This window comes from Dermacentor variabilis, chromosome 1 (assembly GCF_050947875.1).
Source record: "Dermacentor variabilis isolate Ectoservices chromosome 1, ASM5094787v1, whole genome shotgun sequence".
Taxonomy (NCBI): Eukaryota; Metazoa; Arthropoda; class Arachnida; order Ixodida; family Ixodidae; genus Dermacentor; species Dermacentor variabilis.
In genome coordinates this window covers 159,664,627-159,688,676 of record NC_134568.1, presented here as the reverse complement: position 1 = coordinate 159,688,676, position 24,050 = coordinate 159,664,627, and the positions used below count along the sequence as shown (strand labels likewise).

Genomic DNA, 24,050 nt, shown 5'->3' with positions numbered 1-24,050 from the left:
ATCACATCTTGTGGGGATGCCAAAAGAACCCTCCCCCGAGAGAACTCTTTAGTTGAACTCCTTCACACGAAGAGTGGGAGATGAAGACCAAAACTTCCAACCCGCAAGACTAAATACGGTTGGCGGAATGGGCTGACAGCGTTGCGGCGAAGCAGACGCCACGCTAGCCCACACCGCTGGGAAAGAAAACTCCCCTCAACCTTGACAATAAAAGTTTCTTCTTTCTCTCTCTCTCTATCCAAGTGATCAGTGATGGGGGGATTCCGAGAGCAGATAATTTGGCAAGTAGGTGATTGTGGGGAACACGCTCGAAGGCCTTCGAAAAGTCTGAGAAGATGGCGTCAATTTGTAGGTGATCATCTATGTGTTGCAAGATTTCATCGGTGAATTCAGTGAGCTGAGTTTCGCAGGATAATAGTTTACTAAAACCATGCTGCTATGAATAGAAAAAGGTAATTGATTCAAAGTAGTTCATTAGATTAGTTGCTATGATATGTCCCGACAGCTTAGACAGGATACTGGTTAGAGAAATTGGGCGATAGTTACATGCCTTTGTTCGATCACCAGACTTATGGACGAGAATGACTTGAGCCTTTTTCCAATCATGGAAAACTTCATCAGTACTGATTGATTGTTGGAAAAGTAAGCTAAGTATTGCGCTTGACAGGGAAATGTTGTTCTTAAGTAATTTGCTGCTTATTTGATCGCAACCAGCCGAGGAGGATTATTTTAGAGCGTCTATTAGCCTAGCTATTCAATCAGCGTTAATCTGGATATCAGGCATTTGGGTCGGCGAGTGGTGTGGTAATTCGATAGAACTAAAGTTTATAGCAGGGGAATATACTGATGTGAAGAAGTTGTCAAGGGCTGTAGCACATTTTTCAGTTTCAATTAGTACGTTGTCATTGTCTGATAATTGGAGCTGAGTTTGGCGCTGAGGCGGGGAGATAATCTGAAAAAATTTACGAGGGTTAGACTGAAGGATTGATAAGCGGTCAGTTGAAAAAAAATTTGCTTTTGAAAGCTTTCAATTCCTTAATGTATTTTTTGGCACTTAGTTCGTACCTGTCTCAAGCTCTGTGGCTATTAGTTAACTTTGCTTTCCGATACTGGCGTTTTTCTTATTAAGTAGACGTTTTAGGCTTTGCATAAATGACTGTTATTTTTGTCAGTATTTATAAGGGTAGTAGGAATATATATGTTTTTTAAGTTTAGCATAGTGTTTTTATATCATTCCCAATTGGCGTTGACCTAGCGAGCAGAGTATGTCTGTCGAAAATCTTCGTAGAAGAGTGGAAGTTCACGTTTAAATGCGTCGAAGCTAGCTTTCTTGTAATCAGTGATTAATTTTTGCTTGGGGGCTTTCTTTTTCTAAGGCAATGAAATGCCGATATGAAGTTCGCTGTGTTCACTAAAGCCAGGAAGCGAAGTCACATATTTTATTTTTTCTGTGCTAGATGTTAACAAGAGATCCAGGGTGTTGTCACCCCTAGTTAGGCATGTTATTGCTTGGTGGAGGTTAAAGCCTAGAGGTAATTCAAGAAACTGTTTGTGTTCACTATACGGTGGTATTTTGTTGGGTACTGAAAGTAGTGGCCATTTGATGCTGGGATGATTAAAATCTCCAAAAAGGAAGATAGGTGCAGCAGGCATATCTTTTTTTTATTTGTTCTAAAGAATGGCGTAAGAAATCGCAAAATGAGGGGTTACTATCTGGTGGACGGTAACAGATTCAAACACTATTTTGCCAATTCTACTGTGCAGGCTTACCCATGTTAGTTCGATGTTGTCGTCGTGATTTATCAGTGATGATGGTAAGCTGTCTCTAGCGGCAATTAGTACACCTCCCCCTCACCTATCATGCTGATCGCGTCGATAAACTGTAAAGTTAGGGTAGGATGGAAAAACTTCATGGTCACTGACATCCTTATTTAACCACATTTCCGTTAGTAACATCATATCGGCTGTGGTGTCTATGAAGCTTTCGAGTTCCTCACGTTTTGGAATTATACTGTGGATGTTAGTTAAAGCCACACTAATGTTAAAAAATGAGCCACGCTAATGCTAAAAAATGAATCGGGGCAGTTTTTGAATGAAGCAGGCACGGAATTTCTTGTTCGTCACTGGAGCTGGTCAGATAAGGTATCACTTGGAGCTGGCAGTTCATTGCTGTTAGGTGTTGTGGTGTGTTCAATGACGCTATTGGATACATCATCATAAAAATAGCATCTGCTGCCTACATGCAGCTTGTCCAGGCTGAGCCTAAATGCGCATTTGTGGGGCTGGATAAATTTTAACAATTTTGAGCGTGCAAAGCGCGTACTTAAGGCAAAATCTTCTCCGACGGCAAAACATGTATATTTTAGCTTACGCCCACAAGCCAATATGTTTTTTTCATCTTGAAGTGGGCCAGTTTTACTACTATAGGGCGCTTTTTTGTTGCGGAAAATCTTCCAAGACTGTGTGCACGCTCAATATCACTGCTGTTCAATGTTAAACAAAGAGATTTTTTGCATAGGTTTAGAATAAGCGGAATAGAAATAGAATTTTTGCAAGGTTTAGAATAGGCGGCTGGTGCCATTTGGCTTGACAGGAGGGTGGGAGGCTGGCAGAGAACTTGCTTTGTGCAGGTAGGTGGTTCCAGACGGGCTTTGGGCGGTGAAGGAAGGGCAAATGGGTCCAGGTATCAGGTACGTCAGCACCTGGAAGGTTAGAAGCGTTGTGAACATCGTTATTCTGGCGGTGTTGTGACTGGAGGATTTGGCGATTCCTTGCTGCTTATATTGCGCGCAATGTGGTCCCGTGGTTGCTGACGTCGGAGAGTTCCAAGGTTGCCAGGCGGTGTGCGGGGTGTCGTTCTGGAAACAGGCGGCTGGTGCCGTGTGCTTGAAATGGCCGAAAACTTAGCTAAATTGAAACCATGTCACCAAATTACTTCATTAAATCGTAAAAAAAAGACATGATTTCCAATGCAACTAAGATCGAGAAGTTAATGTAGTTTGTTACATCACGAATTTCATTAAATTGAGGTTCGTTATATTGAGGTTTGACTGTATACGGTGCCTAAAAGCGTATAAGGGGCTCCTCACGAAGTCTGGCCATTTCAAACTGTTAAGCACAGAGCATACAATGTGCGCTAACGATCGTACCTGCAAAATATTAGACCGCTAGTTGCCATGAAAAGATCTGAAATTTCAATCCAAATAACCTGTGCCCGTCTCCGCGTGGACGCCGTGCTTCCAGCCGGAGAGTTGACGTCAATCGCGCAAATGTGCTTACCTAGTTCACCATGCTGGGACGTCACTCACGGTGGCATGTGACTTTGAGAATTATTGAAGGCAACAGCAGTTATATTTGTTTAATCTGTTGCTTCAATAGCTGAATTAAAGTTTAGAGAAATAATAAAACCTACAAACCAAACGATTGCATGTCTTTATTTTATGTCGTACCATTGCAAGAGAGATGTGTGTCTATTTTGTTTGCTTGTTCCCATGTGAAGACGCGTGCGCACAGAAGGCAAAACTATGTTATTTTCTACTGTGTTCCAGCATGCGATCATGCTCTGACCTGCTTGCGTCTGCCTCGGCGTTTGTGTAGCACTGAATTATGCAGCTAGTCAAGTGTTCCTGTGCACTGTATGAAATGAGACAAATGTAACAGCTTGCGTGCAAGACCGTCAGCGAAAGTGCGCCAACAAAAAAGCGAGGTGCGGGAGGGGCTACAAAAAGAAGAAGGTGGGGTCCGTGATGTAAGCTTCACACACTCCTCTAGCTCCAGTATGGGGGAATGCAAGGAAAGAATTTCGTTTGCAGAGGCTAGAGAGGGGCAAGTGCAGAGAGTGTCTATGTTGGTGCTGATGCTCGCTTCCTGAAATCGTGTTCGTGACACTGAAATATTTCTATCCTAGCTATTAACCCTTTCACTGCTAAGTTTTTTTCTGACTCTCTTCTCACTCCTTACTATGTTCTTTTTCTCACTCCTTACTGGTGTAAACAAACTCTCAAAAACCTCAAGCTCACTGGCCACCGCTGTGATGCCATTGCAGATGCCTGGAGAAGATGGGTCAAAAGCATGCTTCTAAGGCTTGAATTCTTTCTTCTTCCAGTTAACATTCGTCGTGTTTTCTCCTCTTGCTCAGATTCTTAGGCTGCAGAGGCTCTTCTTCACTGTCTTCGCTCGACAAGCCATTTAGCTGAGCTGCTTCGTTGTTGACACTTTTACCAGAGTCCGAATTCATCAGCAGTCCCTAAATTTCTTGTCTGTTAAAGCATAAACGCATGCGGCACGTTCACATGCCATGGATGCGCTGCTGAGACAGACAAGTAATGCGGATTTCATGCACACTCCATCTGTTGTGTAAAATTTGATCTACATGTTCTTTGTTGACATTTTTAAAGCTTGGGCAAGTTGTTGTGACAAAGGACATGGACGAGATGAGTGCACATACACAGTGCTGTGTCTTGTCCGTGTCCATTGCGCTGTAGAAAAAGAATGTTCTGTGTGTTTATGTGACCTCTCCAAATATAGCGCGACATAGCCACGAGTTTTTTTTTTTTTTTACACAAGTTGTCTTGGGAGTTGCATGGAGTGAGATAAAAAGGCAACACGAGTATACTCGGGAGTAGCAGGGGGTTGTACGTGTGTACAACACTATATAACTTGGTAGGGGAAGTGAAACGGTTCATGAACCAATTTGAAAAATTCTTGTGGTAGAACACTCCCTAAAGGGCACGTAACAACTTTCAGCGTTTAATCATAATCTGCTATGTAACCTGGTGAGGTGCCTTCAAGGGTAGAAATTCTTGAACAGAAGAGTTCTGCGCCTTGCATTCACTTAAGAACTGGTGCCTCTGCATTACAACCGCAGTCAGAATCTTTTTATGCAGTCCTCACTTCAATTGTACCCAAAGCATACCTGCCCATTCTCCAGAATGTTTTGTAAAATTTACGAATTTGGGCTTGTTTTACGATAATATGCATATCGTATCATTTTTTACAAAAGATAAGTTTTCTGCGAAAAAAAATTTCGTGGTGTTGATTGATGGGGTGACGCAAGATTTTAATAAAGAATGCATTCAAAATAGGAGTGATGTTGTACTTGTGCTGCCTTCTTGAGGCAGTGCAAAATATTGTATGCTAGTGGGGTACAGTAAAACCTAGTCAATTCGATCCTTAATAATCCAGAAATTCAGATAATTGGGACTGGTCCTTTGGTCCTGGCAGGTGTATGCATTATCTAATGCAATGAAACTCTCGTTAATTCAGATGTATTTGGCCAGACGTTGGTTATTTCGGACAACTCTCGGAGCTTGGCGAGTGCTAGAGCATCACAAATGTGCAACACCAAAGAGCAGAATTTCGTTAGTGCATTGCTAGTCCACATCGCCGTAGTCATTAGTGGAAATTGCATGTGAATGACAGTAACGCCAGAACGCTTCGTGCCTATTTGTGCTTTTAAAGCCTTGCATTCACCGCCGCGCACAACACCGCGTTAGCTGCGTGCCTTCATAACTGTGTAGTTGCCATACATGATCACGTTGATAGTGGCTACAATTTCGTCCGTGGCGATTACAGGAAACAGTAGTTTTGCTTTGACTCGGTATGCGCGTCGGCCGCGTGCCTTCATGACTGTGTAGTCGCCATCCATGATCACGTCGATGGCGGCCGCGGTTTCGTCCGCAGTGGTGGCGGCAAACGGTGGTTTCATTTTCAGTCAGGAGTCAGTACACGCGTCGGTAGCGTGCTTTCATAACTGCGTAGTCGCCATCCATGATTTCATTGATAGCAACCAAGGTTTTGTCTGCGATTGAAGCAAACGGTAGTTTCAGTTTGTCTCGGTGCTTGCGTCAGCCGCACACCTTCAACACCGCAAGGTCGCGTTGACAACGGTCGCGGCTTCGTCTGCAGCGGTTGCAGCAAGCAGTAGTTTAGTTTTGACAAGCTTTCGAAGATGAAGAGCATCGGCTACATCATGATGGACTGCGACCAGCTCACTGGCAAAAAAATAATCGAGATGTGCGCATTGTAGTAAAAAGCCTGTCTCAGATGAAGACGCGCACTGCAGCCGTGCTGTGAAGGAAGTCGTGAGGCCTTCGCCGCTGCGAGTGCTAATGAGCCACGAGATGATGAGAAGTGCAGCTTCTGCACTGCTTTTGTGCAAAATAGAAACATGAGTGGCCCATTTATTCAGTAAATAAAAGCATGTTTGTTTTCTTGATATCCTCGATAATTTGGCATTCGGTTAATTCAGACATTTCTCTTGGTCCCATGAAATCCAAATTAACAAGGTTTTACTGTACTTGCTTTGAGCAAGTTTATTCAGTATAGTTAGTTCTTGGAGGTAAAATATGCAGCAGCAAAGTCATTGTGAAAGTTGGCGTGATCTAAAGACAATGTGTGGTTTGTCAGTCTTTGCTGTTCCAAGTTTCCTGTTGCTTGTGTACTGTGTTGGAAGTTCAATAATAAAGCACATAAATAAACTAGAAAAGGTGTGTACTCAAGGTCATAGTTCTCAAGAATGCAAAAAAGAACCTGCTGCCACTTAGAACCAAACCTACAACCTCTTCATGCTTTTCTCTCTTCTCTATGAATTGAGCTGCAGTGGTGGCTGCTTTCTAGCCATAGATGCAAAATTTTCTGATATTTTGAGCAGCTTGAAAATGGAGCTTTCTTTTTGTTTCTTTTTTCAGGACGAATATCAGGAAGAATTGAAGAAGTCACCAGAAATTGGAGACTCGGTATGACCAGCACTTCCTATATATATTTTTTTCTCAATGCTTAAATAACTAAATACATAATACAATCTAGCCTTGTTATTACGAAGTTGCATTGGAGACAAAAATACATTCATTATATCTGATATTTGTTAGAATCATACACACATACATCTGCGAGGGGAGAAACTCACGGTCAGGTCTATGCAAAAGGAATGCAAGCGGGGAGCCTCCAACAAGCCAGCAAAAGTTCTGCAAATTTTGATGACCCACAGGCATTTTGCCGTGCTGATACAAGGCACGGAAACAACAATAAATTACGTGCACTCTGCACCGCTGCAAATCTGTAACTGTGATTGGTCTTATCGCGCGGGATTGGCACATTTGCTTGCCGACTATGGTCCAACCATGCCGGGCCAGCTGCACTTAAGAGGCCCCTTGGCTTAACCAGTGCCACTTAGTAGGGAATCAGCAACCAAAGTTGCTTTTTTGTGGCAGTTGACATGGCAGCAACTTTGTTTATGGCTCCCATGTTTATTGCATCACAAGTGCGATTCATGCCTGAAACACCGTGAGACATCTGAAATATCAGTTATTGCCATTATATGGTGGTGCCGCAGGAACCTTGCAGGTCCAAAAAATCTGGCATCTGAAAAATCAGTTGGCCACTTTATTTCAAATTTTTGCTTCCAGAATATATGTTTGAGGCAAGTGCAAGCAAAAATTTCCTTCACTATAACCGATACCGTGTCGGATCCCAAATTTTCAATTTCTTTATAACAGGAGAATGCTCCATTGAAATAAAACATGACCAACAACATTTTATATTTACTTTGTGTCCAGTAATTCCTTATATCCATGTTCATTATATTTTGATTGTACAGTAAAACCTTGATAAAATGATCCTCAACGAGGAGCTCAAATTGTTTTGTTTTAAACATTACTTAGCTATAACAATTGTCTGTTCTCTTGCCTGCATACGGCACCAGAGTACACAAGGGGCAAGAAAAGGAGATGGGGACGGTCAAACAGCGCTTGACAATGGGGAGGTGTGGGTTAAGACCAGGGTAGCCTAAGCTGATACAGATACCCACTGCACATTGGAGAAGGGCCCCTAGAAATAAATTTAAAAAGTGTGTGGTTGTGTCAGTCTCACTGTGGCTGTGTTGAATTGCTGCACATGTGTGCTCATGTCATGAACTCACGGCTTCGGCACTACTCGTGTTATTCACGATCGCTTGGCTTATCAGTATTTTGTAAGCATGCTGGTGAAGCGCTGCAAGCATTTACTTTTTTTCAAGAAATCGAAATAGACTGCCATTGCAGTAAAGGCTAGTTAATGCAGAAAATTGAATAATTCACTCTTGCTGTCTGTCCATACTGCCGTATTTATTATTCTGCTAAGATTCTTTAACTCAGATGCATTTTGCCATGTGCCTGTCCTCATGCAGCAAGCCCTGGGCTGCTGCATGAGGACATTCTCATTTTCATTTTCATACCACACAAGCACCTCAAAGATAATTGATAATTGTCAACGAGTGAAGTAAGAGTGGCAATAGTATCTTACCAAAATGAAACTTCGCAATGAGCATCGCTATGATAATCACTTGGAAAGAAACCTGTGTGTTTTCTGTGTTTAGGTTGTTTTCTGCTTATCTCTACCCCAGGTGTGGGAACGCAGTGGTGCTAGAAGGCTGCCTGGTTTATCGGCTGTGTGCATTTGTTGTATGACCTTTCCACTTAGGAGCGTTCTGTTCTGTCAATTCTCTCTCATCATGGCATTTGCTTAAGAAGCAACTTGAAATTGGGAATTACGCACATAGCTGTAGATCAGTAGAAACAAATGCATAAAACCAAGCCCACTACGGCACTTCCAGCAATAACAATAAACATTTCTCAGAGCTGCCATGCTGCTGTATCCATGTACCTTGCTAAGAGAAAAAGAAAGCTAGCACTCAAGAACGCACTTTGAAATATTCAGTTAGTTTGGTTCTGAATACAGTTGACTTCTGATCATTCGACCCTGACGGGACCAACAAAATTTATCGAATTATGCAGCATGTCAAATTAAAAAGATACAGAAAGAAATAACAAAACACTGCTGATTGATTCATTTGAAAGCACTTACCCAATTCTAACACATCCCTGAATCAAATGCGCACCCATTTTCAATGTGTACAATGTAGTAAACTGAAGTAGAAACAACATTAAAGCTCGTTAACAACATATAAATCTAACATACACCCGAATTTTTAGCAAGAAGAAGTGTTGAACAATGGCAACCGGTTTTCTAAAGTCAGCTTCGCCACACGGAGTTTTATAGTCAGCCTTGCGGCAGTACATCTGTGTTATATGGCAAAGCATGTAAATGTTGCGAAGGCGATTTTGGTTTCAGGTGCAATTGCACTGCGCAGGCAATTTTCGGCCAAATTTGCTTTTAAAAGAGGGTGCAAGTTAGAATTGGATATATATACCGTAATCAAACATTGGTGAGCCACGGTTATTGCTTGAAAATCTTCCTAGGGCTGTCCGAAATTAGCATCTTCGATGAGAGATGACGTCAGCGCATTCACTGTCTCCTTAGCTGTGCCTAGACTTCTGCAGAGGTCGCTGTCAGGGTCGTCATGGGAGTGCATGCTGACTGGCCAAGTTTGAATTATCTGGTGAAGGTCAATTTTATGATCGAAATAACGGAAGTTTAGAGCCATACAAATGCATTGGCTCTGCCTGGGACCTTCAGTCGGAATCGAATTAACCGGAGTTGAATTGACGGAAGTCTACTGTATTTGTTCAGTTGGTTATTCGAAAACTATCAAATAAGTGGTGTACGAACTGAATACAAAAATTTTAACTATTATAAGATTCATATCTGACACGAGGGTTGCAATGTGGGCTTGTTGCTCAAAAGAAGACGCACAGGGACGTACACAGTGCTAGGGACATACAGAGCGCTGTGTGTGTCCCTGTGTGTCTTCTTTTTTCCCGTATTTTAATTGCGCTACCGTACACCCCTTCGTATCTGACATTTCGAATATAGTAAAATCTCATTTTAACGAAGTTGAAAGGGGAGCCAGAATTACTTTGTTATATTCATTATTACATATGCTGCAATGTGAATCTCTATGGAGATTTCAAGAGGAGTTTCACTTCGTGATATCCTGTTTCGTTATAAGGAGGTTTGACTGTATTCGTGCATGCCCAATGAAAAGCTACACAGAAACGCCAGTGCAGTGCTGCATTTGCTATCCCTGGCAAGTTTTCAGTGCACAAATTTTCCTGCCTGCGCCACAGTGAAGTCGTGCTGACTAGATGAAGTTCTGTGCTTCTTTACTCAACCCTTGGATGTTCCTTCAACGTCTCCTTACTGCAGCTTTATTTATTCTTGTTTTTTTTCTCCTGGCTGTTTTTGTTTGAAGTATAATTAATCTGCAGCAATTTCCGGTGAATGAGAAAGCCCTTCAGAGTCTGATTAATGGCCTGGAAGACCAGATGGAGTTGCTTGGAGAGGCGGCTGCAACTCCTGAGAAAGGCAAGTCATTTGTTTCAGAGCACTTTCTGTTTGGGTTTGCATTTTGTATGTAAAGGAACATAAAGAATCGGACAAATTTCACAAAACAGTTATTGGGAATATAGAGACAAGATACAATACTAAAATAAATAGAGGAACATGCCCAGTTGCTCTGTCATGTTAAAAATACCATTGTCAAGCATTACTGCTGTGTGTACAGCAGTGAACCAACAATTCAACTCAAACTGTTACTTATTCTTTCCAGTAGATTGGTAAAATCCTTGGTATATTTATTATGCTTTGGCTTCATCTTTCTTACCACAGTGCACAACATAAGTTGAAAGCACAGCATTATTACTTTTAATTGAATGGAACATTGATGCCTGTGCAGGCAGTCGCAGCTTCTGGTATGCTTCACACTTCCATTTAATACTTAGCATCTATTTACATTATGCATACCAACTCCTCCTTTCATATGGTACAAACTATTTTTGTTTGCAAGCATACATTGAGGGAAGTCTCTCTAGCCTTCTTAGCATTATCTGATATGTATAAAATGGTGTAATATGGATCATGAAAAGAGATCAAACGCCTTGTAGGTGATGAAATGCACTTTCTGGCTCCTTGTAAGCCTACTTATACAGGACATTTAGTAAAAATCCTATATCCATTGGAGCTTCCTTTGATGAAGGTACCGTAGCTGACTAACATTGTGGTAGGTAATTAGGGATACAGTAAAACTTCTTTATTCAGCCCTCATTCATTTGGAAAATCAGATAATTCGGACTCATCCTCTGGTCCCGGCAGGCATATGCGATATTTAATGGCATCAAACTCTTGTTAATTCAGGCATAATTGACTGAACAGCAGTTAATTCAGACAAACCTTGGAGTGCCATAAATGCGTGACGTAAGAGAGCAAAAGCAGTGTTAGCGTCCAACCAAAACGGAGCGACGGAGCCTGCATCTCCATTCATAAGTGGAAAATGACAGGGACGCAGGAGTGCTTTTTGTTTGCCTTTATAGCCTTTATTCATACATTTGCCGCTACATATGACACCGCATTGGGCACGTGCCTTGAAGGGGTTCTGGACCACCCCTCAAGCTTGGTGAAAAAACAATCTGCGGATAGCATATACTGTTGTGAACATCTCAGCCAAGTTCTGTAGTTGTGCGTGGCAAGTGGAGCTCACAAGCGGAGCACGAAGTCACCTTTCTCTCAAACACTCTCTTTTCAGCAGAAGCCTGCTCCTCACTCTTTTCTGGATGCTTTATTTCGTAATATAGCATTCCTATATGAAGCTACTATTGGCTAATAGCTGACATCAATCATGAAGGGTGTTTGGATCAGTGCGCTTCTTCCTACTGTTGCTGTGTATATTTATTGACAAAGTCTAATAAACAGGCTGAAGTAAGTGAAAGTCTGTTTTCGAATTTCAATAATAATCACATACTTCCGGAAGAAGCTGACTATCGTCTGCTCACGCCCGGCTGTGGCCTCCCGCATAGGAATTAAACTTTGGTCACCCTGCTTATCGGTGTCATAGCTGTTGGGTCTCACTAATTTCGACTAGTTTTGAACACTCAACAAACCTCGAACCATGCGAAACATAAGGTCAGACCACACGCATGCTTGCCAGCATGCGCTCGCTCCTGGTCACTCCTGGTTGGACGCTTTGGCAGACTTCACTTCGTAATGATCGAGGTATTGATAGCGCTTCAAAATGTCCTAGTTGGATGTGGCTACTATTCTTCGGTCAAGCTGGTGCAGGACAAAGTTGGTCTGCACCACGTAGCAGAGCCAGACAAGAGCATATCAGCGTGAGTGCACACTCTAACCCTGTCATGCACAAAGCAAATGCTGCAATTACATGTAGCTGCGGTCTGCTATGTAGTGTAGATACTGTGGCCGCTACAGGGTGCTGTGATGAGCTCACTGGCAGAGGACACTGTGGCTCGCCAAGGACAATCGCATTTGCCACATTTGGCATGGTTTAGGTGCCAAAATCGGAAATAGTGACGTCTATGTGAGCATCCAAAATCAAATTTGAACTGTGCGTCATCGTAATATTCGGTAGACAGACAAATTCTACAAACCGGGAAAACCGGGAATTCTCAGAGATTTTGAGTAGTCTGGAAAAGCTCAGGGAAAACTCAGGGAATTTGTGCTTCTATCAGGAAAAATTGGCTGTAAATTTATTGAGAGGGAACCCAAAGTCACGGTATGCTGGCCCAAGTAAGAGAGAGGAATCGTAACGAGTGGTCTTTGACGCCGCGTCGTCTGCTGGAGGAGTTGCCAGAGTACAGTCAACGAGCGACTTTCCGGACGCCAAATAATTCGGACGGCTTCGTGGCACCAGTAGGTATCCCATAGGGTCAGTGTATAAGAACACTGAAATTTCTGACGCAAGAACGCTTTGCCATCCGATTTTCCGGACTTTCTGCCCTGACCGCAGGTCCGAAACGGCATTAATAAAAGCCACAACTGCCGCCATTTTGATAACCTCGCCGCTACGAACCGGCACACTCGCACGCAGATCCGCTGGCTGCCGTAGCCACCACCGCGGCAATGCTAGGCTTAGCTTAAGCTTCTTGCCATTCTGTGCCGTGTTTTTCATTGAAAGAATTCGCCACTCTCAGCAATGGCCCCGACACCGTCATTGTGGTCATCGCGACTGGCTTCGAAGTTCGGAAAGCATGGCGCGTTGCATAATGCCGGTTCCCGAAGGTAGCTTCACCGCAATACATCAGTGTTACGCTGTGAAGCATAACAAGTGTGGGAAGGGGCAACTGTCACGGGACACAGTATTTAAAGGGAAGCTGAAGAGTCTGTCAAATTCAATAAGACGCTCATATACGGATGCGGGAACCTTATAAACCATGTAGGTAAAATTTGGGGTTTTTTTTCAATTAGGAGCGACGTAATCGTCGGTTAAAATTGCGCTGTAGCTCCGCCCCGCATCGAATGCCGCGCTGCTGCTGCTGACGCTGACGATGCGAGCGGAGAGCGGAAACCGCGGTGTTGTGACGTCAATGCTAGTGTTCTGTTCCTTCGCAGCCTCCGCGACCGTGCCTGACCGCGCTTGTTTCTGCCTGCATACCATCGTAATCTGCTTCGATCGACCCTGCATTACTTTGTTGGTGCGTCTGCGTGTATGTAGAGTGGTAGTCAACGTGCGCAGCATCAACTGAAGTGGTGTAGTACCTTGCTGCACAAGTGCCACTTCAAGCACAGTCCTGTTCAGACAAACGTCTTTAAATTTTCGTGACCTTGTGATGCATTGTGCATGCTTCTGCTTTTGAGTAATTTCGTTAATTTCTTGACAGCAGCAGCAGTCCTCTTCATTGTTCATTGGGATACAGTGATGGCATGAACACCTATTAAAAGTGAAGTGTGTTTAAAATGGCATCAAAGACTACCAAAGAAGCATTTGCGCTCATGAACACATGCAAAGAACTAGTATCAAATTACCAAGTGCACCTTAGCTTGATACATTATCAAGCACGCAGCACGTATACGGCCAGCCCTGCAATTCGGCCTGCGCAGTTGCTGTATATGGCCACAGAAAGAGAGAGGACTACTTGCCACTAGCTGGCTTTCTAAACGCAGCGCGAAAAGATCGGAGCAACGAAAACAAAGACGGCACGAGTGCGGACTGACTGATGATAAGTGGTGTTGGAAGGCCTCATGAATACACGAACTCGCCCAGACCTGGATTTTGATTTACTGCGAGCTCCTTCGTGTTAGCACGCTGAACGGAAGGTGCATGTTTATCTCCTGCCCTTGACGCAGGTTTCGTCGCAAAGCTCCGCGAATTTTCTATTTGCACGTGTGTTGTAAAACAGCCTGCATGCAGCTACCATAACGCAGTGCAAATGTAGAGTTTGCATGTGCTGGAAAGCCGGCGCACGCCAGGACGCTACGCTCCCCCCTTCTCTCGCACATAGCGAGAAACCGACCGTATCACGTAGCTGACAGAATTCGCCGCTTTTACAACTTCGGTTACGAGTATTGTGCGGATGGTGCACAGATGAAGGTCACTACACGTACTGCATGAACCGGGAAGCTTTTCACGCATTTAAACCGTCTTTGTAGATTGCCGACAGCTTTGGACAGCGCACAAATCCCGACGATCTCATCCCCGCTTACGTTCCACGAGGAGGCATGCAGGAACACAACACTACAGTTGTTTGACCGGAAACGAGCTCACTAGATCGGCGAAAGATCGGCGAGATCACTAGATCGCTTTGCAAAAAACATACTCACCAAAGAGCATTTCCAACACGAGGAGATCCCAAGACTTCGCTTTCGTTCGCGTCGAAAGCACTGCTCGCACCAGCATCGTTTGCTTCTTCGAGAGGCCGGCTCTTCGCAATCGACTCGTACATGTAGGGAGTAACGCCGAACTCCTCAGAAAAATGCAGTCTCTCTAAATTTTCCATTACCGTCTCAGAAAAACAGCACCAAACTACCTGGCACCGTGCTTCATGTGTAGCGGCAGCGGTCGGTTCGGACGAACACTAGTGTTGACGTCACGAGGCGCCCGACCAATCACAGGCGGAAACGAGACGCGCGAGCTGGGCGTGTTCGCCGCTGCACTTTTTGTCGAAATAAAATATATTTGCGCTTTCTTTCGCTCAATTTCGATACGATATTCGAATTCGGAGGGTTGAAAACCATTATGTACAGATGTTCACTCATTTTTTCTGGAAAACCTTTCAGCTTCCCTTCACGTAAGCGAAAATGAGACATCCACCCAATCATAGCAATTGCTACAAAGGAAGCCCATACGGGTTCCTCGAAAGAAAAGCCTCACAGTTGAAGAAAAATTCGTCCTGGTCCGGGACTCGAACCCGGGACCACTGTATGTATTCCTTAATTATACATGTGTACACCCGCCATCTTCTGTCACAGTACGAGCACTGATATGCCTAATAAGTGTACTGGCAGGCCTTGAGAACTTTTTCAGGCTCGCCTGTGGCGATTTGAACCCTCAAGGGCTGTAAAAGACATGCATTCATTTTTTTTTGACGTTTTGTCGGCCCCTAGGGAGTCCGAAAAATCGGACGCTGACTGCACAATTGTCCAAGAGGATGCTTCAAATAGTCCATGTGGTGTTGCGTACTCCAGGGTAGCGGACCGTACTGCTGCCAAGAAGTAGCGACGCCTGCCTATCGAAGCTCGACCGACATTACTTATTGGGTAGCGTGGCGTTGTCGGCGGGCTGCAGGCATCCTGTAGATCATGGCGACCAAGCAGAGGCGAGACAATTTGCTAGTGCGAAACTTGCACTGTTTATTCAAAGGTAGTTGAAAGAAAATAAGAAGAGCATGAAGTATGAAGTATGAAGTCTCAAGTATGAAGTATATCAAAAGTACATTTCGGAGCCCCTTAAATAGGCTCTCTACAAGTGTGGGCGGGATCTTGCTTCCGCCGATGACACGTGACAGGCACGGAGAGAGGGCCCCTCCTCCTGCCATACCGAGCACGGGAAGGAGAAGTCGATCCTCTTTTCGACGAATCCGGGGAGAAGGTCGGGTGAATGACCTCTCCGGCGCCGTGGGGTCCGGCCAAGAGAAGGTGAAGGGGATGAGGTAAGCACACACGATGCCACGGCCATGAGAGGAGGGGATGGGGATGAGGTCGCCCGTGGGCTCCGGCTCAGGGGGTAGGGTGAATGACCTCTCCGGCGCCGTGGGGTCCGGCCAAGAGAAGGTGAAGGGGATGAGGTCGCCCGTGGGCTCCGTTTCAGGGGGTAGGGTGAATGACCTGTCGCCACGTGGTGTTAGACGCCAACCCTAACACCATCTCCGGTGGGGGAGGAAGATCCCGACGTGTAGGGGCCAGCAGCCGCTGTACGAGGGATCGGCGTTTCGGTATCAGGATTCCCCGTAGAGGTCACGAACCCTTCGTTCGTAGCAGGTAGATTCCGGGGAGTGGTCATCCGTCCTCGTGGCGCTCTTGTGACTTTTCTCCTTGGTCCGGTCCGGTGAAATTGGTCTTTGCAAGCAGGTCTCGCAACTTTTCGTCTCCTGCGAGGGCAAGCAATCACCCCAGAACAGTGCCGGACCCACAACCACAAAGCAGCGAGCACAAGGCCACTCTCACCAAGACACACCCGGCTTCTAACAAAAAAAAGAAAACCCGCTACACCTTTCCCATTTCCTACGCGCGTCCTCCCCCCCTTAACACTAAAAACAGCCATTTCTTGAAAGCGCTAAGACGTGGCTATTAAAATCAGCTAACAATCGGCTTCACTTCGGAAAAACATATGAATGCACGAAAAATATGCCACGGAAACCCGGATGAGCATGAGGCTTTCGATACTCTAGGGGCAACGACTTAAACCGTCGGCATTGCCGTTAAGCTTACCCTTCTTGTAACGAATATCGAAGGTGTACTGTTGAAGAGCCAAGCTCCAGCGCAAAAGGCGACCGTTTTTCGTAGACATGGACTGCAGCCATGTGAGGGGACAATGGTCAGTCTCTATGGTGAATCTTGAGCCAGCGATATAGCAAGCTAGCTTCTGTACCGCCCAAACTACGCAGGCGCATTCCTTTTCTGGTGCACTGTATGCTTCCTCAGGAACTGAAAGCTTTCTACTGGCGTACAGTACAGGGTGTTCGTTCTCGTCATCTTTCTTTTGACAGAGCACCACCCCCATACCCCTGTCACTGGCATCACACTGAAGAATGAATGGCTTAGAGTAGTCGGGCGCGTTCAACACTGGCTGACTCGTTAGTGCGTTCTTTAGCATACTAAAAGCCTTTTCTTTTGCGTCATCCCACTTTACCGTTTGTGGTTCTGTTTTTCTGAGAGCATCCGTTAAAGGACTCGCAATCTCGGAATACCGCGGAATATATCTTTGGTAATAACCCGTCAAGCCAAGGAATGATCTGATGTCCCGCTTGGTGCGTGGTTGCGGGAAGTTGTCTCTCGCGATCAGTTTAACCTCGGAAGGCCGACGATGGCCTTGCCCTATTGCATGACCTAGATAAGCTACCTCCGCGCGCCCTAATTGGCATTTGGGAGCCTCAACAGTTAAGTTGGCCTCTCGTAGACAACACAACACGATTCGCAGGTGTTGCATATGGTCCGCCCATGATGAAGAAAAGATAGCTATTTCATCGAGATAGGGAAGTGCAAAGTCCTCCATTCCTTGTAGCACCTGGTCCATAAGGCTAGAGAAGCAATATGGCGCATTCTTCAATCCAAAACTCAGGACTTTCGGATGAAAGGTTCCCATCGGGGAAATAAACGCTGCAAGCCTGCTTGCCCTCTCGGTCAATGGAACCTGCCAATACCCTCTGACTAAATCGAGCGTAGAAATGAAATTAGCACTGCTCACTTTCTCAAGCCTTTCCTCGATATGCGGTATTGGAGAAGTCTGGTCCTTCGTGATTAAATTGAGCCTGCGGTAGTCGATACATGGCCGCGGCTCTTTTCCTGGGACCTCAACCAAGATAAGAGGCGAGGTATAATCACTCTCTCCTGGCTCGATTACACCTAGCTCTAACATCTTGTTTATTTCAGCGGTCATGACTTCACGTTGACGAGGCGAAACGCGATAAGCTTTCGAACGAACAGGGTCCGACGAGGTTAATTCGATATCGTGAACGATTGCAGTCGTCCTGCCCGGTGTGTCTGAAAATACGTCTTTAAATTCAAACACGAGTTCCCTCAGTTCGGCCCTTTGATTGGGATTCAACTCCGCCTGTTCTACTAACTTATCAATGGTCTCGTTAATGTCTTTTGTCTCCGTCACTGCTGTTAACTCTGGAAAGTCGACAGGCATTTCCTCAGGTTGGTTAAGGGACATGTTCACAATGGCTTCCCTCTGCCTGTAGGGTTTAAGTAGATTGCTATGGTACACTTGTGGTGTCCTTTGTTTTCCCGGTTCCGTGATTACGTAGTTTGTTTCAGATAATTTCTGAATTATGTCAACCGGTCCTTCCCATTGAACCTCTTGTTTCTTTTTCAACGAGGGTTTCAGGATCATTACCTTTTCCCCAACTTCAAAGCGTCGCGTGCGAGCCGTCCTGTCATAGTAATGCTCAGCATTGTTTTGTGCTTTACGCATTTCCTGCTCGGCAATCATTGTGGCAGGGCTTACGTTTAACAACTTTCTCCTACATTCTGCCTCTCGCGACATTTCAGGCTCCGCTGCTTTCCTGGTTTTTTCATTAGCTGGCGTACTTTCCGCCTCATCCCCTATAGGGCTATCCTGTTCAGTACTGGTTGACGAATCAGCTGTCAGACCTGTTTGTTTCACCACTGGACATTCATACACTGCTTTGGCCGCGAGCTCCTTTGCCTTGGAACGAGTTAGGGCTTGCACTGTTCCGTCACTAAACCCGGTTCCCTTGCGTCGTAGCAAATCCTCTGATTGGTTAGAAAACAAATACGGATACTGCGGCGGAAGATGTGCCGAGACGGCGGCTTCAGTGTCCAGTACTCCGAAAGGGCCTTCAATACGAATTTTGGCCACCGGGAGACAAACACTGGAGGCCTCTACGGCTTGCCTTATCGAAGCACATTCTCCCGTGAACTGGCCTTGCTTTACGTACGACGGATGCACCACGTCCATTGTGGCTGCCGAGTCGCGAAGCACTCTACCCGGTTTGCCGTTTACCACGAGGTCTCGAATGTACGGTTCGAGCAAGTTCAGATTCTCTGCGTTACTACTTAGTGACATCAACACTAGTTTGGGATTTCTGCATCCCACGGAGATATGCCCCGTTTGCCGGCAGTTGTAGCAAACTACTGGTTTCTTGGCCTCGAAAGCCTTTTTCTTTTGCTTTTCTGCCCTCTGTTCGGGTGACTCCTTTTCTCCTTCGCTGTCCTCGTCACTACTTTTCCCTGAATCTGATCTTTCCTTTGTTTTATAACGACTCGACTTTGACCATCGTTTTGGCTTGTCGGGTCTGCATTTATTCATCTCCTCCTTAGGAGCTTCGCTGCCTTCGTCCGCACGGCGAGTTACGTACTCCTCAGCGAGATCGGCCACTCTCGAAACAGTGTCTACGCCTGGCCTATCCTGAACCCAATACTTGATGTTTACTGGCAGCCGGCGGTAGAACTGTTCTAAAGCAACACACTGCATTGTCTTTTCGGCATCGCCGAGTGCACCCTCTTCTCTGAGCCATTCCTTCAGGTTTACCTCCAAGGTGTATGCAAAATCTGAATATGATTCACTTTTGGTCTTCTCGACTTCCCTGAACTTTCACCTGAATGCTTCAGCTGATAATCTATACTTTTTAAGCAGATTTGCTTTGACTTCATCGAAGTCCTCGGCTTCTTCTTTCCCCATGTGGGCGATAATATCAGCTACCTCACGTGGCAGTAGCGTAAGCAAGCGTTGCGGCCACGTGTTTCTCGCGAATTTTGCCTTCTCACACGCGCGCTCAAACTGCACCAGAAAAAGACCTATGTCCCCTCCTACTGCGTAGGGTGCCATCAAGTCTGTCATTCTGCGCTCGCTTTCACGTGCCTCTGTGCTAGGTCTTTCGCTATTTTGTGCTTTCAGAAGCTCAATCTCTAGGCGCTTCATTTCGAGTGCGTCGCGTGCAACACGGTCGCGCTCTTCTTTGGCCTCACGTGCGGCGCGCTCGCGCTCTTCTTTTTCCTCTAGGCGCTTACGCTCTTCTTTTTCCTTAGGCGCTTACGCTCTTCTTCTTTTTCTTTAATGCTCTCGAGGCATTCCGTCAGTTCCTCGTTGTCTGCCCCGGTCGCCTCGATCGCCTCAATGATCTCCGGCTTTCTCTTTGATTCGGCAATTTGGACGCCCAACTCTTTGGCTAAGCTCAACAATTACGGCTTCTTTATTGCCTTCAAGTTCATGGCTGCCTTTAGTGCTGCTAAACCTTCACTCTATACAACCTTGACGTACTCAAACTTCCGTCAACGGTTTAAAGAAAAATCACTGCTATGTACTTTCCAGAAAATATGTAAAAGCCAAGTGATATCTCAGTGAAGAAAAGCCGTGCACTCACCATATGCAGTCATGATCCAGACACCTTCCTTCCGAACGTTGTTGCCAGGACGAAGAGGCTACGATCTCGTTGTTGTCATCCAAGTTGGGGTCTCCAGGATTCCGTATCCCAATCGCTGCCAGCCAGTTTGTTGCGTACTCCAGGGTAGCGTACCGTACTGCTGCCGAGAAGTAGCGGCGCCTGCCTATCGAAGCTCGACCGACATTACTTATTGGGTAGCGTGGCGTTGTCGGCGGGCTGCAGGCATCCTGTAGATCATGGCGACCAAGCAGAGGCGAGACAATTTGCTAGTGCGAAACTTGCACTGTTTATTCAAAGGTAGTTGAAAGAAAATAAGAAGAGCATAAAGTATGAAGTATGAAGTCTCAAGTATGAAGTATATCAAAAGTACATTTCGGAGCCCCTTAAATAGGCTCTCTACAAGTGTGGGCGGGATCTTGCTTCCGCCGATGACACGTGACAGGCACGGAGAGAGGGCCCCTCCTCCTGCCATACCGAGCACGGGAAGGAGAAGTCGATCCTCTTTTCGACGAATCCGGGGAGAAGGTCGGGTGAATGACCTCTCCGGCGCCGTGGGGTCCGGCCAAGAGAAGGTGAAGGGGATGAGGTAAGCACACACGATGCCACGGCCATGAGAGGAGGGGAAGGGGATGAGGTCGCCTGTGGGCTCCGGCTCAGGAGGTAGGGTGAATGACCTCTCCGGCGCCGTGGGGTCTGGCCAAGAGAAGGTGAAGGGGATGTGGTCGCCCGTGGGCTCCGGCTCAGGGGGTATGGTGAATGACCTGTCGCCACGTGGTGTCAGACGCCAACCCTAACAGTGGCGAATGCGCAGCCTAAGGAGAACAAGAAGACAAAGGACCTACGCATTGAGAAGGAACAGGGAAGGAAGCACGCCGCTGATTTTTTTTAGGGAGCTTGCACTCTAAAAGCAAAGTGTTGGCTGACATGGAGATGCAGGTGTCCTTCATCTAAGTAAAAAAAAAAAACTCTTTAAAGCAGTGAAACGCAACACTGGGGTGTTGTGCATGGGCTGAGTAGGTCAGGACAGTTGAGGTTGACTTACCAGCTGTTGCGAGAGAGTCTCACTTCTGATAAAGTTTGGGCCTTATACCAGTTAGCTTGATATCAATTGCTAAAAATAGCTCATATTCGAAAATATTCTGTATGCATCTTTTTTTTTTTATTCTTATTTGAGAATGTTTGACTCAGTTTGCAATGGGTTTTACTATTTCCTTTCGGATATATTTTATTTTCTGTGCATTTTACTAACCCCTGCCTTCTGTTTTCTTTTTGAATAAGATAAACACTACCCCTACTATTCAAACTGGATTAAGTTGTTTTTTTATTTTTTAACATGCTTACTAGAGAGTGACACCATTGGGCGACATGATGTAGACGTCTTGTGTCACTTAGGAAATATTGCAAAGGCACTTAGGAAAAAGCTGGAAAACTCAGGGAATTTGGAAATGTCAACTTGGTAGACACCATGACAGAGCATTGTTTGCACACCCTGCTTCACCATAGCCATCACAGTGCAAATCATTGAAGAACGAGCGGAAGCACCATGAACGCTGTGTTTCACTGCTAATACCTACGCTTCTGCTGAATGTTTTGAAGAACTTCTTGCGGCAAAGTATTTCTGAAATAGCCTCTGGCAATACTGTGATGGGGCTGCCAAAGAATCTTAACAAGCATCTTTGCTACTGCAGCTGGGTTTATTATTTCTTCTGAGTGACTTGTATATGCTTAGTATGTCCACTCGCGTAGTGTTACTGGCATTATATTTAAAGGAAAACTGACACAAAATTTTTGTCTTCTCTTTTTTTGCTCTGTTAGATGGCCACTGTCTCCATAATCACAGTATGGCTCCTCATTTTCTTGAAACTGGAACAAATTGTGACTTACAACATCGTTTCAGTTTGGTAAAGCTTTACTCACCAAACCGAAAAGATGTTACAAGTCATAACTTGTTTTTAATGTGACAAATTCAAAAAGTGTGGCACCAAATTTCTTGCCGTAGCATTTGTATACAAGGGCAACCTCTGTACGTCACGAAAATTGGGGGTACGAGGGTTATGCGGTGTCACTAATGTGTGGGTGGTCAAGTAGTTGAAGCCGCATCATGATAGCTGTGTCGAAAGCTACAGACAATGGGACAATAGGGGAGAGAAAGTGCGAAAGACGAAGGGTGCTGTGCAGTCTAACGGCAGCAGGGACGTGCAGAGATGACTTGTAAACAAACTGTTTTCTATGCCAAAAAAGAAGCCGCATTTAATTAAAAGTGAGATACAACATTTTTGTGTCAGTTTGTAGCATGGTTTGTGTTTCTTGAAAGTTTATTTATCTAAATCACCAGTTTTGTTTTGTTTCTAGCAGATGTGCATAAGCCCGCAAATCCGATCAATACAGTAATTAATCAATTGGAAGGTTGTTAGTTATCATATTGTTAATTTGTCAGGTCAAAATTTTTATTTGATGGCCAGCCCCAGTCTGAAACATTTATTGCCATTATTGTCAATGCAACTTTAGCTCAGGTCGCCACAAAGCTGTTCAGATCCAAAGAGCAAGCATACATAACGCGAAGCATTTACTTGTTAATGGCTGAACAGAGATTTATCTCACACATGGTGTCCATTACAAGCAAAACTAGCCATGCATTGGCACCATTGATCCAAAAGTTTGTGATAACTCTAGTGATAAGGGTGGTCCCATAGTGGTGGCGGTCACCCTGTTCCTTACCGTCATTCTTTGCTTTAGTTAATTCTGTGCTTTTTCCCTGCTCTCTCTTGATATACTGTTTGTTGGCTTGCTAAGCATGAGGTCATGGAAACGAATCCCAGCCATGGCAGCTGCATCTTGATGGGGGCGAAATGTGAAAACACCTGTGTACTTAGATTAGGTGCACTTTAAAGCCCTAGGTGGTCCAAATCTCCCGAGTCCCCCACTACAGTGTTTCTCATAATCAGAAAGTGGTTTTGGCACGTAAAACCTCATAATTCATTTGATATACTGTTGTGACATTGAAGAGCATAGTGGGCTATTGTTTATGGAGAAATTACACAAGGATGCCTTTTAATTTTTTCTTTGCAACAGAGCTTGCCGAACCTGTGCTGCCTGCCCAGGACGGGTTGTCTGCCCAGTTCGCCTCCAGAACTGTTTACGTGCTTGCAGAAGTTGACGAACGACGTCTCAACCCAACATACTGGCTTTCTGCTGCTATTGAAGACACGGAGCAGGAACCACAGCAGGTTCTGTTTGCTGTTTCTTATTTAAATTGTGGGGGGGAAATGACAACTGTGGCTTGCTCAAAACTGTGGAACCCTACATCACTGTTCATGGAATAAGGAAACACTAAAGGTGTAAGTAATGGGAAATATTTAAGTTACATGATGTTCACCGATGAGAAGGTAGCCTGCTAAAAACAAACAAACAAAAACGATCAATTGGACATATGGCTTATGGACTTATGGACATATGGACTTATGGGCAGACTTAACAAAATGTTAGGTAGTCTTGACTCTTCAGTGATGGTAGACAGCCTTAAGTTGGTATAGACAGAGCAGTGATAAAGGGTGATTTAATTTTGGCAATAAAACACTTATCTTAATAAGAGGAATCCCATTAACTTTGGGAGTGATTAATGTCACACCTTGAAGAAGAAATTAGGCATTGAATTAGCTAATATGGTTTTGAGCAAATCTGCATTGTATTGAACTTGATGCTTACCTTCCCCCCAGAATAGCATACCTACCAACTCTCCCCATTTTTTTTTTATGTTTACAAAATTGGGCTCATTTTACAGTTTTAGAATGTTGCATCAAATTTTGTGAATTCCGT

General features: G+C 45.0%; 1 protein-coding gene across 7 annotated transcripts in view; it reads left to right on the top strand.

The window, feature by feature from the left end:
* Positions 1-24,050, top strand: part of vir (VIR_N domain-containing protein) — a 372,111-nt gene that overhangs the window by 283,823 nt on the left and 64,238 nt on the right. For all 7 annotated transcript variants that reach the window (XM_075698519.1, XM_075698512.1, XM_075698531.1 and 4 more), the window contains 3 exons: positions 6,690-6,737; positions 10,146-10,242; positions 23,307-23,461. In XM_075698519.1, the coding sequence (XP_075554634.1) occupies positions 6,690-6,737; positions 10,146-10,242; positions 23,307-23,461 (300 nt within the window). The remainder of the gene's footprint in view (positions 1-6,689; positions 6,738-10,145; positions 10,243-23,306; positions 23,462-24,050) is intronic.